The sequence below is a fragment of the Hipposideros armiger genome, unplaced genomic scaffold (genome assembly GCF_001890085.2).
Source record: "Hipposideros armiger isolate ML-2016 unplaced genomic scaffold, ASM189008v1 scaffold_112, whole genome shotgun sequence".
Classification (NCBI taxonomy): domain Eukaryota; kingdom Metazoa; phylum Chordata; class Mammalia; order Chiroptera; family Hipposideridae; genus Hipposideros; species Hipposideros armiger.
The window spans coordinates 2,508,257-2,521,860 of record NW_017731462.1 but is presented as its reverse complement, the minus strand read 5'-3'; the positions used below and the strand labels follow the sequence as shown (position 1 = coordinate 2,521,860).

The window sequence follows — 13,604 nt, the reverse complement described above, 5'->3', positions numbered from 1 at the left end:
TCGCCAAGACCCAGAATTAAGTTCTCAAGAAACAAATCACACCCAATTTAATACAGTTTGGATAGATTGGAGGGAATGCCAATTTTTTTTTTTTTAAGATTTTATTGGGGAATTGGGGGAAACAGCGCTGGGGAATTGGGGGAAGGGGAACAGACAAGTTGCTGTTATTTTGTTCTTCAGTCTAGTTGTGGAGGACGTTGCTTCACTGGCCCAAGCTGGCACCATCATTTCGCTCTTCCTGGGCGAGGCAGATCAGTCGCCGGCCTCTGGATGGCCGCTCACAGCAGCTGCTGGCTACTCACACTGGCCGCCGGCTACACATGGTAGCTTATGGCAGCCCACTGCAGCAGAGGACTGCAGCCTACACCGTCACTGGCGACCCACAGCAGCCCAGCTCCAGGTTGAGCTGTTGTTCAGCATCTTAGCTGTAGAGAGCAGTGTCACTGGCCCTCATATGTGGGATCCGAACCGGGGTCCTCTGGCATTCCAAGCCAATTCTTAACCATCGCGCCACTTGGCCGGCCCGGGAATGTTAATTTTAAGAAGTCATCAGAGAAAGACTCTTAAGATCCCACTGAATTTAAAACTGAAATGAAGCTAATGACTTTCAAGGTTTTAGATTCATAACAGGTTGAAGGAGTGTAACCAAAGGATGTTGTTTAAAGTATCAGATCAGTGATTTGGATGAGGACCTCTACAGCTTGACGCCTGAAGCGGGATCATGGTATCATGAAGCAGGAGAAATAGCATCGCCCTAACTAGATCACCCTTCAGAAGTGTAAAGTGTATTGGAAGTCTAAAAAAAATGGACCAAATACAGTTTAAAAAAAGAAAGAAAAATGTAATATGGTTACGTGCAGTTTGGATCAAATCATTTTAATTTATTGGTCATAGTTGGTGGTGGTGGGGATAAGGTTAGAAAAAACAAATATAGAAAAATTAGGGATTTTAGAAGAAAATAAACCCAATGAGTTAGTCATGTCATATGGCTCCTAAAAATATAAGGCAAGCAGTACTATTCTGCTCTAGCAAAATCTCACCTGGCATATATTATGTTTAACCCTTGGCATTATCTCCAATAACATAGATAATCCCAAGAAAATCAACTGAAAAATCATGGGGCATTTATTTAAGCTGTCTTTGGGTCACAGCCAGTTATATTAATAATTGATTTTAGCTGATAATATGGGCTGTTTCCTTGACCTAAATCCACAGCTATGCCGCCTTCTTCCCTAAACATTCTCCCTTCATCTCAGGCCTCACAGATTAGCAGTGCTCTTTGCTTATGTTTAGTATATCATAAATCTATTAATTAATTGTGTTGTAGGTTGTATTTAGGGACTCAGATTCGTATCCCAATTAAATAGGAAGCCAAATACAGGATTTTAATCATGGGTGTAATCGCTGGTATCTGTTTTTTAAAGATCACTCTGAATACTTTTGAAAATTGATTGTAAGGGAGAAATAATGAAAGCAGGGGAGTAGTTATATGTATTTCCTTAGTTGAGGCAAGAGAGGTTAGTGGCTTGGGCCATGGAGGTAGTAAAGAAGATGCAGAGCATTGGATGGGTTTTGTATTTTAGAATAACTAGCAGGAGTGTGGAAATATTGGCGGGGTGGGATAGATAATGGAACATTGCTGAGTGGTTGATTTTGGTAAGAATTCAGTCGGTAAGAGTCAATGAAATTGGTAAGAGTCAATTCAGTATAGTAAAAAGCTAACACAATCAAGAGGTAGAGGAGTGAGTGAGTTAGAATCAAAGAAGTTTCTTAAAATCCAGACTTTTAGATGTGGTATACTTGTTGATAAGACAATAAAGGTTATGAATTCTGTTTTTGTTTTTTGTTTTGTTATTTATTTTTTTTTTAGCTGAGTCATCCTGCCACCTTTTGGCAGCACAACAGCAGCTCAGCTCGGGCTGGGAATCGAACCGGCAACCCTGTTGCTCAGAGCTCGCACTCTTGAGCGAGCTCTTAACCAACTGAGCCACTCAGCTGGCCCAAGGTTATGAATTCTGGAGTGCATTTTGAGATATTCTAGGCCTAACACTTAAACTTGGGAATTATCTTTGAAGTGAGGAAGTCAAAGAGTTTAGCAGTTAGGTTATTCAGTGACTCAACATAACATTAAAGTCATCAGATAGATGGTTGGAATGGGGTAGAGGAAGGCAGTGAGCCAGGGGCTAAAGCAAATAATGAGTGAGGTAGAAGCAAGCCAATGCATGGGTGGCTAGTGAGTGGGATAGTCTGATGACATGAGCCTCAATGGATTTGGGACTTTGGAGGGTCAAAAATAACTGATGTTAGAAACAGTGATAAGGAAGAACTTGTATCATCTTCAGGTTTATAAACATACAGGGTATGAAAGAAGAGGAACCTCTGTCTGAAGGGACAGTAGGGAGAGTATAGAATGATAGAGGGTTTGTGAAGGCTGAGAAGGATGGGCAATTGATCAGATTAGGGGATACATAGAACAGTAAAGAAATAAGAATCCAGGAGATGGGATGACCCCAGGGATTTGCACTTCTGGTTGTGGCAGGTGAACAGGGATGGAAGTGTGATGGATGGGGTTTATCCTCAAGGCCTGTTACAGAGACATGAGCACTAGATTGTAAGCTCCGTGAGTGCAGAGAATTAAAGTGACGGAACATGTGAGGATGCTTGGCAATTCAAATAATATTTTGTTGTTGACTGAATGAGTGAATGCAGCATGTGATTGAATGGAAAGTTCAAGATACATGACCCAGAATATTCAGCTAGAGAGTGTGTGGTCCTTGGCTTTTGTTCTCTAATGCTGGCAGGACACTCTCACTGGAGCATGCGATGCTTTGGTGGCTTTGTCACGACACCTGGTTTCTCCAGAGACTCACAGTGGGTGGCTGTTGAACAGCAGGTATTTAGACAGATTCATTTATATTTTCAAATAAGTAACAGATTGACTCAACCCTATTGATTGAATAATACATCCTTTTATTCTGAACCTGAAAAAAATGCCTTTATCCTTAGAATTATGTTCATACTACAAAATGGCAGATTTTTGCCCTAGAGAGGAAGCTATTTCTAACTACTAGAAATCACTAATAGGAATGATCCCGTGAAGAAATCAATGATGCAAACTGAGAGGAGCTAAGGTGAGTGATAAGTGCCCTGCAAGTCACTGAGGGAGTCAGCTTTTATCAGGGCATTGTTCCCTGTGATTTTAAGTTGATATTAAAAATCTGTGTTATATTGGTATTTTTATAGACATAGCATAATATATGCTCATTCTTTACCTATCCTATCTTTAGACCCCATATTAAATTTTCTCTAAAGCGATCAAGAGACAGTATAGATAACTAAAGAGTTCACTTAATACTAAGATGGGGCATTTAATAATGGTAAAATCATTACAGAAAGCAATAGCAGAGAAGTACGTATGAGTTAAGGCAGAGTTTGAAAGGTGTGAAGAAAACAGGATATATCAGCAAAGAGCAAACTCTTACCCAACACAAATAATAAATTCCAGTTTCTTATGAAATCTCCCTTTTTCTTTCCCTCTTTTCCTTCAATAAAGTGGAAAGCTGTAAGAAAAATAATTTCCTTGAGTCAGCCCTTTTTCTTTGCTCTCCCAATAAGGAAGCTGATTTCGGGTGGTATTTTCATGTTTGATAATTTACTTGGTAATCTTGTAACCTCTGACAGTAAGTCCTCTCTGCTCCCCTGTGTAGACCAAGGATGCCCCTACTGGCTGATTTTTACATTTCGCTTCAAGATGCATCCATCATTAATGTAGAATTAGCAGGCCCAATTAATGTTCTTAGGCTGCCATAGAAACAAGAGCTATTGAAATCAATCAGTAAATTTAGCTCGTGATTAAGAGTGCCAGAAATTTCTAGCTGAGGTTTAGCTGATTTAATTTTCCAGCAGGGAGCTAGCTCATAGTTGCATGTGAACCCACTCACCATGTTTTATTGTCAGGAAGCCAGTGGAAGATGCTCATTTTTCCAGATGATTAGCAGTTTCCATGGCTAAAATAATAGCTTTGCTATGCCAGTGAACCCCAAAAGTGCAGAAGGCAGCAATGATCCTGGTATAGTCCACTCTCTGCTTAGCAATATTGTTGGGTGATTGTTTGCTTTGTGGAAGAGTGAAAATACCAATGACAATTTATTGTCATTTCTCTTCTTTACTTTCTGTAAAATACATATCTTAAGGGTTCTGAATTTTTCATCTTACTGAAAACTTGCCTTGTAGGGATGTGGTAATACATTCTATTTGATTATTTTATGATATTTATATGGAGAGCGAGGAGGCATTGACATTTTTAGTTTAGACTTGATGTTTTCATGCTGTAAAAGATAGCTTCTGCCTCCTTTCCCAAATATTTTGAAGGTTAACCTTGGTGAAGAATTTATGCTTATGCAGTTTGCATGTCATTCCACCAGAACAGCGATAAGCCAGATTAGCATTTTGAAATCTTACTGCTGGAGAGCTTTGACATCCTGCAGCCAGGAATAGCCAGTGAAATAGAACCAAAACAGATGAGAGTGTAGGGCCGAGACACGGAAGGCAGGAGAGCAAGAGCTGTCAGTTGGGTCATATTCAGAGATTAAAGAAAAGGAAGAAGGGGCACAAAAAGGCAATACTGTAGGACTCCACCTGTATGAGGTATCGTGGTCCCATTCATAGGAACAGAGTAGGACGGTGGTGCCTAAGGGCTGGGGGAGAGGAAAAAGACCAGTTGTTTAATGGATACGGAGTTTCAGAAACGCAAGATGAAAGTGTTCTAGAGATCTGTCTGACAACACTGAATATACTTAACAGCACCGAACCCCACTTAACAATGGTTAAGAAGGTAAATTTTATGTTGTGTATTTTTACCACAATAAAAAGAAAATGAGGACTGCAAATTGTCCACAGAATTTAGCCACAAAGAAGTCATCAGTGACCCCCGGCAAGAATATGGATTTTTTGAGGTTGGGGAATAAGGTCCACTTGAGGTGGTTGAAGTGACAGGCAGGTGAGGACATGAAGACTATGTGAGGAAACTATAATTATTCACAGAGATTGGCTGTTAAGTGGAATAGGAAAGTAGAAGGCAACAGTATACTTTTGTTCTTGTTTTTAAGAGAAACTATTGCAATTTTGAATGGAGCTGCACAGCATGCAGTAAAGAAGGAGAAATGGAAAATGCAAGGGAAATAGAGAGCTCAGTTGAAGCCCCTGAGAAAAGGGGAGGAGATGGAGTACACAGCATAAGGATGTTGCTGTGTGACACTTGTCAGAACTGGGGGACAGAGAGTTCCTCTCGCTGGTCCTGCAGGGTAGTCAGGATGGTAAGTTAGTAAGGTGGGCAACTTCATGCCTGCTTTACTCGGACAGATTGCTAACATGGGTCCCCACTGAAAAGCACAGAAAGATAGTACAAAGATTGTGCAAAGAAAGGCACAATTACAGAAAAAGTTAATGCACCAATAGCTCTTTGTTCATTTTTCCTGAGAAAAGTAGGCCAAAAGGCTGCAAGCCCAGCTCTCCAGACGTATCCTGGAAAGAGAAAGCCTTCATACCTCTCTGGTGAGAAATGAAGACTCACTTAAGGAACAGACAAAGCAAAAAGTCTGGCTGCTGCAGAGGTGCCATTAATCAGAGTTTCTTCCAACCCTAAAAGGAGTAAATATTAGGGAATGACAGGATGAGAATAGATATTGATGTCTGTTCTGTACTGTATGAGGTAGTTTAAGATTTCTTTAAGCCTAGTGTTTTTGGAGATTGGCTAAACAAAGGAATAGGTAATACATGTGTAACATATGGGAAACCTCCCAAGTGCATTTGTTTGGAAACTTGGAAATCTGGCTTTCAAAGGGATTTCATGAGTTTTATGAACTTTATTCTCCAGTGGCAGTCATTTTTCCCATCAGCGTAGTTCATGGAGGTGTTAGCAGACTCAACTTCGACTTCCTTTTCTTACCTGTTCTCATTGTATATTAATCCTTAGACATTGCTAATTCCTTGTAACTGTATTTTTTTCTAGAATATTGATAATTCTTTATGTTATAAAAGACATTTATAAAGGTATTTTCAGAGTGATCATTGTCCCTTCTTAGGCAGTAACATCTGTTCTACCTGACGTGCAGTACAGTCTCTAGAAGGTACAAATATCTTCTAAGAAGTGTGTGTATATTGTGAGTTCTGTGTTTAAAAACCAATTTCCTTCATGCTTGGATTCAACAAATACTTGTTGTTTACTTTGTGGTAAGCAGTTTGTTACATTTCATTTATACCAGTAAATATAATAATGGTCCTTGACCTTGGGGAGCTTCTAATCCAGTGAGAGAGTCCAGATTTAAACGGATAGCCACACAAATTGTATAATTACAATTATAACAAATTCCGTGAAGGAAAAGCACAGGGTACCATGAAGCCTACGGCATGGACAACCTAAGGTGATTTGGGGAATCAGGGAGGCTTCCATGGAGAGGTGATGTTTAAACTGAGGCCAGAAGGACACCTGGGAATTAGCCCAGTGAGGGTATGGCAGAGAGGCAGGTATGGAAAGTGAGAGGTAGTAGACTGTGCTGAGGCCTTGAGGTGGGAAGAAGCTTGTCCTGTTTCAAGAAGAAATGAAGACCGGTTGGACTGGAGTAAGGAAGAACAGAGGGGTGGCTGGAGAGCAGGCAGCCCCAATCACAGCTGTTGGCAGAGCTGTGCCGAGGGTCTAAGTAAGCATCAGACAGCATCAGATTTGTGAAAGTTCACTCTAGAAGCTGGGTAGAGATGCTATTCTCTAGGACAGGCACAACATACTTTTTCTGTAAAGATCCAGATAGTAAATATATTAGGTTTTGTGAGCCATCAGGTCCGTCACAACCACTCTATACTATAAAAGCAGCCATAGACGTGTATAAATGAATGAACCCAGCTATGTTTCATAGAACTTTATTTATGGATGCTGAAATTTGAATTTCATATAGTTTTCACATGTCATGAAGTGTTCTTCTTTTCACCTTTTAAAAACCATTTAAAAAATGGGAAAAATACTCTTAGTTCGGAAGCCATACTGACAGGTGGCAGGCTGCATTCGCCATGAAGAGTCAGGTTTGCCGACCCTTGGAATGGGACTTAACATTTCTTAGCCTTGTAACTTTTTCTTTTCTACCTCTTCAGTCACATGTAGTTCTACCATGGCATTTTCCTTAAGTTGTCTACATTTTTTTTCAACATTCCGGGGAAGGTATGACCAATGCTAAATAAAAAATGGGAATATAACCTCTCCTTTTCTATTTCTTTCTCTTAATATTACATTTTACATTTGAAAATCAGTATGTCATGACTGGCCCATTCTATTTTTTATCCACCATCCTTTTCTTTTTTAAGAATGGGTCATTTTGTAGTTTTCCTATTTATTTTTTTCTTCCCAAAATGTTATACTTGGTGCTTTCTTCTTTTAAACCTCACACTGAATTTTTCATCTTTACCTGGTAATAATTCTTCTAAAGTTTAATTCTGTCGTTCAAGAGGAAAAATAGTACAGACATCAGAAAAACAAAGTAAAAAAATTCTCAAACAAAGCAACACAATTGCAGGCAAACATTTGTTGTATGACTAGATAAAATACTTTATTTATTAAATCAAGATAAGCAACAGCCAAATAATTTCAGATCTGCAAACAACCTTCTGATGTGAAGGGAAATTCCTAGGTGCTTTTGTAGTATACTCTTCAGGCAGCGGCCCCACAAGATGCTGGAAAGCATTATGTAGTATAAATGGTACAGACAGACCTGGTTCAAATTCCATCGATCCTTAAGGCATAGGATATTGGACAACTTAATTTCTTGGAGCCTAAGCCTCATTGAAGCATGCAAAATACATAGTGTATGGGAGGGAATTCCCGTCCACCTTTCTTCCCCAGAAAGCATAACCTTTTATCAAACGGAAGTAGTCATGTTAAAAAATTGGAGGAAAAAGCAGCCCGTATTTGGTGGTGGTAAGGGTGTCGGTTTGGGTTTTAACCTCGTACAGATATGAAGTAAAAAGAAAAAAAACAAAACACTAGCAATATAAATGAAAGCAATGTCCATGTGAAAGGTAGTATAGATGATAAATGTCTGCACTTTTCATTAATATTTCCTTTGCCTTGTTTATTTTACTTCTGAAAACTCAGGTTTGACAGTTCTCTGGAAGACCCGCCTAAGTGTGGACCCCACCCCCCTGCAGCTCCTCAGGTTTTACATATCGGTAGCCAAGTAGCCACACTTTCTAAAGCAACTACCTATTCTAGGTAGAGTTTTTTCTTTCTTGGTTTGTCTAAATGTTAATGCTGGCAGTGAAATTAAATACTAAAACTGTTTGACTAAAAAGGAAAAAGTGACCATAGATTACAGAACTGACATCATTAATATGTAGACAAGAAAGCTTGGCACGCGGCCTTGGAACACTGCTTTACGCTGCTTTGTACATTTTTCACTTTTTGTTTAGATTTGAGTTCTAATGCAGAGTCAGGAAATGTGTGCCTTTTATTTATTCACTGTGATGTGGAAAGTCAGCTTTCTTGAGTTTGTCATAAGTCTACTTTACTAATTAAAGCATTCACCCCTAAAAAAGGAGTTACAGAGACTCAGGTGCCCAGACATATTCTAAAGGGGTTCAGGCTAATTTGTCTTGGAAGAGTTCGTTGGACTCGGCTGATACCAAGTCCTTTTATATTATTATTTGTGATACACTATGGTGAAAGAAATTCGTTACAGTTTCCTTCTCTTCTCAAAGGAGAAAGATAATTTAGCTGATTTATTTTTTAGCTGACTTTTTATAGATTTAAGTTCCTCGTTATTATTTGCCATTGCTTCCCGCAGTGGTAGCCATTGCCTCAAAGGTGCAGAGTAGTTGAGAGGTTATAGCACCAACAGTTGAATCACGTGGTCACTTAATTCTTCCACTTTGCATGACTCTCATATTACCCTGCTCTGCCGCTGATGGCCTCTTTCTTTCCTCTTTCCAGTTACCATTTTTTTCTTTCTTAGCCATTCACAACATTTGTTAGAATGTAGCCATACCTTTCAGTTAAATTATAGACTTGAAAAAAATTATACTTAAACAATTCTAATTTTTTTTTAATGGATTACCAACATTTTGTTTATTTGCCTTCTACTGGCTTGTAAAGTTATAGCTAAGAGAACTAGGAATAATGGATTATCAAATTCTTCTGCAGGGACAAGAGACTTTTGTGAACCCGCATAGTTTTAGATGTCTGAGCTCTCATTAACCCAGGATGAGCTTGGCACATAATTACTTTATGTTGGAAGTGGCCGCTGTCACAAATTTTGAAAATGTGATGGTAGTATAGTGAGGTAATAACTTCTACCCATAAATGAAGAAGAGTAACTGCAGGTTTCACACTGGGCATTTTAGATTTTCTTTTTCCTTAGTAAAAAAATTCTCACTTCCAATTCGATAACCCATTTGGAAATCTGATTACACTCCTAATGATGGAATGTTAACTCCTGTCTAGGTATTGGACCTTTTTTAAAAGACCAAAGGAAAATAATAATTATGTTCAGTAATAAAGAGTCCTGAAGATAACATTTGATACCGGCATTTTTGTATCTTTACAGAGCTAACTGAAAAGAGAAATATAGAGAAAGTGATGTTTAGTCATATTCACTGTAACTGCTTTTTATTTTACAAAGGTGCTTATGCCTCCTAACTAGCTTTACTCTCAATATTTTGAACAGTTATTTCTTGTTCATTAATATGTGTTGCTGCGTCTGAACAGGCAACCGGTTTTACCTGCTTCTCCTGAAAACACTAAAATGTCAGGCTCTGGGAGTCTATCATCTCTAAGGTAAAACCCTTACTGTAGAGACATTTTAGAAAACCTCAGCATGACCTTTCTCTGCTTACAGAAATTCAAACTTCATATTTAGGTTTATTTTCTACTTAGTTATTGACAAATCAGTTTTCAAATGTGTGTTGTTATATGATAGTGAATTAATATAAATTGGATTAGAGACAGTTAACTTAAATACATTAAAAATGTTTATATCTCAAAAACCAGTGATATAGAGGATTCTATATCAAATTTTAATTTCTGAGAAAAATCATAGCAACAGTAAATAAATGACCTCAACTCCTATTGCGCTTATGACGTGTCACACCTGTACAATGTCTCAATATCAATATACGATGGTTGCCATCTCACCTGTATTCTGCCTCTTCTCACTTTCCTTTTTGTTCCTCTGTCTTTCCTTCCCTACCTGTCAACTTAAGCAGCTCCACAAGAAATGTGGTGACAAGTTCTTTGGAAGGTTCTCGAAACTTTTCTACCTTCTCCTCTCCTGCTAGATACAGTGCTGCGGTTCTGAGCAGTGCAGCTGCCACTGTGTCTGCTGTTCTTGCTGCAAAAACCAGGTAGAACTATGTGTGCAATGTATGTTTGTGTGATCCCAACTCTTCCCTGTCTTACCCGCCCCCTCAAAGGAAACACCCATTTAAAACAGTCACAGCGCTGTGAGGATATCTTAATCATATTGCAGCCTTTTTGTCTAGGTTGTATTATAGATATACAGAGGGTGCCAAAAAAAGTATACACATTTTAAGAAGGAAAACTGTATTAATATTGTAATACTCAATATATACCAATAACAAAAGATGAATACAAATCATGTTTGACTTCTGCAATCACAAGAGGTGTTCAAAGTGGTTAACCATCAGTGTCCAGACACTTCTGATTATGGCAAGCTACTGCGTGAGCAACATTGACCAAAGTGTTAACATCTCTTAAAATGTGTATACATTTTTTGATACCCCCGGTATATTCCACAATGTTTATTACTGATTTTGTTTTAAATCACACTTTTATCTCTTTTCATAACTATACCATTTATCTCTGATATTTTTCAGTTGCGTGGGTTATTGCATGTTGTGTGCCTGTTAACTTTTGGGGTTTTATAATTTTTAGTTTTTATATCTGGAACAGAATCAAGTATGTATAAGTATTTTAAATTTCTATTGGTTGTATCTTCTCCCACAAACTGATTATATTTAAGGGTGATCTAAAACCCAACTGTTCTTTGCATCACCCCTTCCTCCCAATAAAAGAATAAAAACTTTATTTTTTGGGGTTTTTGTTTATGTATAATTTCTAGCAGTCTTTTCCAGCTTTATATGTTTTCTAAAAGATTACACTGATCAATTTTGGTGAAAATGTAATCAATTCTATTATATATTAATGAGGAAATTAATAGGCTCTTAGCCCTTCTCTTCATCCTCTATTTCTTAATTCTGCCTTTCTCTCTGTCTGTTTCTGTCTGTCTCTGTGGAAATGTCTCAAATCACAGACTGTAAAAGCTACTTTCTACTATTGGTAGTGTGATTTTTCAACTTGAAACTTTTTCTAAATGCTCACCAGGCTCTCCAGTCCTGAAAACTATCACTCACTCCTGGATGCACTTTGCATCAGCCCTGTTTCCAAGCCTTTAGCTTTGTCATACCTCCAATCCTTGAGGAAATCAACTGGCTCTATCCATTTTGAGAAAACAAGGTACTATGGGAGAGGATGTTCCAAGTCGTGGTTTGCTGAAAAGATCCTGCTTTGTGTAACACTTCACTGCCATCATAACAGGCCAGATGAGCAAACCCTAGCACTGATTTGTGCCTGGTTTTAAAGTAACTGTAATTTCAGTGCCTTGCTAGTGCACAAGCATGTTAGATTGTGTGATTATTAACTTGCCCTTTAACCCTTCTATTACATCTTTTATTAGCACACTTGATGTTTGTTATGAAATTATGAGTAATTATGCAAGTGCTTAACTTAAGATAGAACCCTGCCTTATATTGCATGGATGTAAGCTATACTGGAACAGTCAAATGTTTTAGTAAGAGATACCGTTATGCCTTTTGAAAAAATGAAAAAGAATAATAAAATACTTGGTTTTGGTTAGCTACTGTCTAAGAGTTCTCAAATATGAAGGTTTTACTTGGGTCATATCTGGGAAATACTGAAACAAATTAATTTTTTTCCTAAACAATTATGCCAAAAATTATTAAGCATAATATAAAAAATAAATATATCCTGAATGTTTATTACTAAAGGTATACTCTTAATTAAATAGCTATTGTATAAAATGATTTCTGACAGAACATAAAATTAATGGCAGAGTGTACAACTATGACTATAAGTAGTAAAGCCTGATATGACATAGGCTATCTATCATGTTTATATCCTACCCCTTGTTATGGAGGTTTTCAATATACTTACTTCTAATTCTGAGAACTTTTAAGGGAGGTGTTTAAACAGGGGGAGATTTTGCTGTAAGAAAAAATATCTGAAATCATTTTATATTTGTGGAATTTTGAGTGTTAAATGAGCAGAAATCTTTGTCAGGGCAAAGTCTGTGCAGTGACAGGTTACTGACGACACTTGGAATAAAAGGCCCCTTTGAAGACGTAATAGAATGCTCTAGATCCTCTCTCCAGAAAAGCACCTGGTGAAAATTTTTTTTGTTTTCCTAAATGGCAAGTGGTATGTTTTGATTAACAACAAATGGAGATGGGATGCTGGAAAAATACTGGTTCTGTGAAAATACCCCCTTTCTCCATCAGTGGCTCAGCTCTTATCTTTCTATTCTAAGTTATTTTGCTTTCACTGTTTAACAAGCAAAGAAAAAAAATAACTATAAAAATTCTTAGATACCTTGTTCAAGTGGAGACTCTTAATGTTTTTTATTTATTACTAAAACCAAGGACAATTTTATAATTTTTTTTGGTATGTAGCTGTTACATGTAAAGCAATCTGTCTTTATGCAGGGACAAATTACTCTAAAAGAAATGAGTCCTAGATACTTTTACCTTCAAGTCAAGTGTCTAGTTTAAATACACCTCTTCTTAAAAAAAAAAAAAGGTGTGCATGCAGTTTTGGACTGACTGAAGCTTTCCATGGATCCACTTCTAGAGCAAATGTTAGTAGTCATTATCACTACTTTTTATTAATAGCAATTGGCACAAAGTAATACATTTTAGTATTTGGGAAAGGGAAATGATTCTTGACAAGGTAAGCCAGTTGACATTCTGGAAGCAGGAACACAGGGTTTCCTGAGGAGACCTTGCTAATTCAGTGAGAAGGGAACCAAAAAAGAACAGTTGGGTTAGTGTTGGAGGTATTTTATCTCTCATGTTTGCTTTTGTATGGCAGTAATCTTTAAAATTATAATAAAGTATAATACCAAACTTGTTTCTTTCCATTATAGTATATTTAGCATTTTGAATTTTGGTGCAAAAAGTCTAAGTTAAACAATTTTGCGTAGGGCAATGTTTTTTAAAATTTTGTAAACTCAGATTTCTGGAAGGAAGGAGACCTGTGGCTCCTCTATATGTCTAGCTCCTTTTACAGAGTTCTGACAGAGAATTCTATTAAAATAAAAAGTTGCTTGTAATGATAACCCTTTCAGAAATATTTCCTTCCTTCTGAAGAATACCACTTCAGAGTCTTCGTATTAGTATATCAATTTTTATAAGACTTTAAGTAAAAACTGTTTAGTTTAAACATTGATAATTAAAACCTGTGATATATATAGTTGGCTTTTAAAAAATGTTAAACATGTAATTAGAATAAAAGTTACTTCAAGAGTATT

At 37.5% G+C, this 13,604-nt stretch overlaps 1 protein-coding gene across 9 annotated transcripts in view; it reads left to right on the top strand.

Moving 5' to 3' along the window:
• The window catches only part of PDLIM5 (PDZ and LIM domain 5), a 190,685-nt gene that overhangs the window by 130,945 nt on the left and 46,136 nt on the right, over positions 1-13,604 (top strand). The window contains exons 9-12 of one of the 9 annotated variants that reach the window (XM_019647534.1): positions 8,141-8,257; positions 9,749-9,817; positions 10,243-10,383; positions 11,384-11,515. The exons of 7 other annotated variants lie outside the window; for them this stretch is intronic. In XM_019647534.1, the coding sequence (XP_019503079.1) occupies positions 8,141-8,257; positions 9,749-9,817; positions 10,243-10,383; positions 11,384-11,515 (459 nt within the window). Of the gene's footprint in view, positions 1-8,140; positions 8,258-9,748; positions 9,818-10,242; positions 10,384-11,383; positions 11,516-13,604 lie in introns of those variants that run through there. One more of the 9 variants, XM_019647531.1, reaches the window with a different exon arrangement.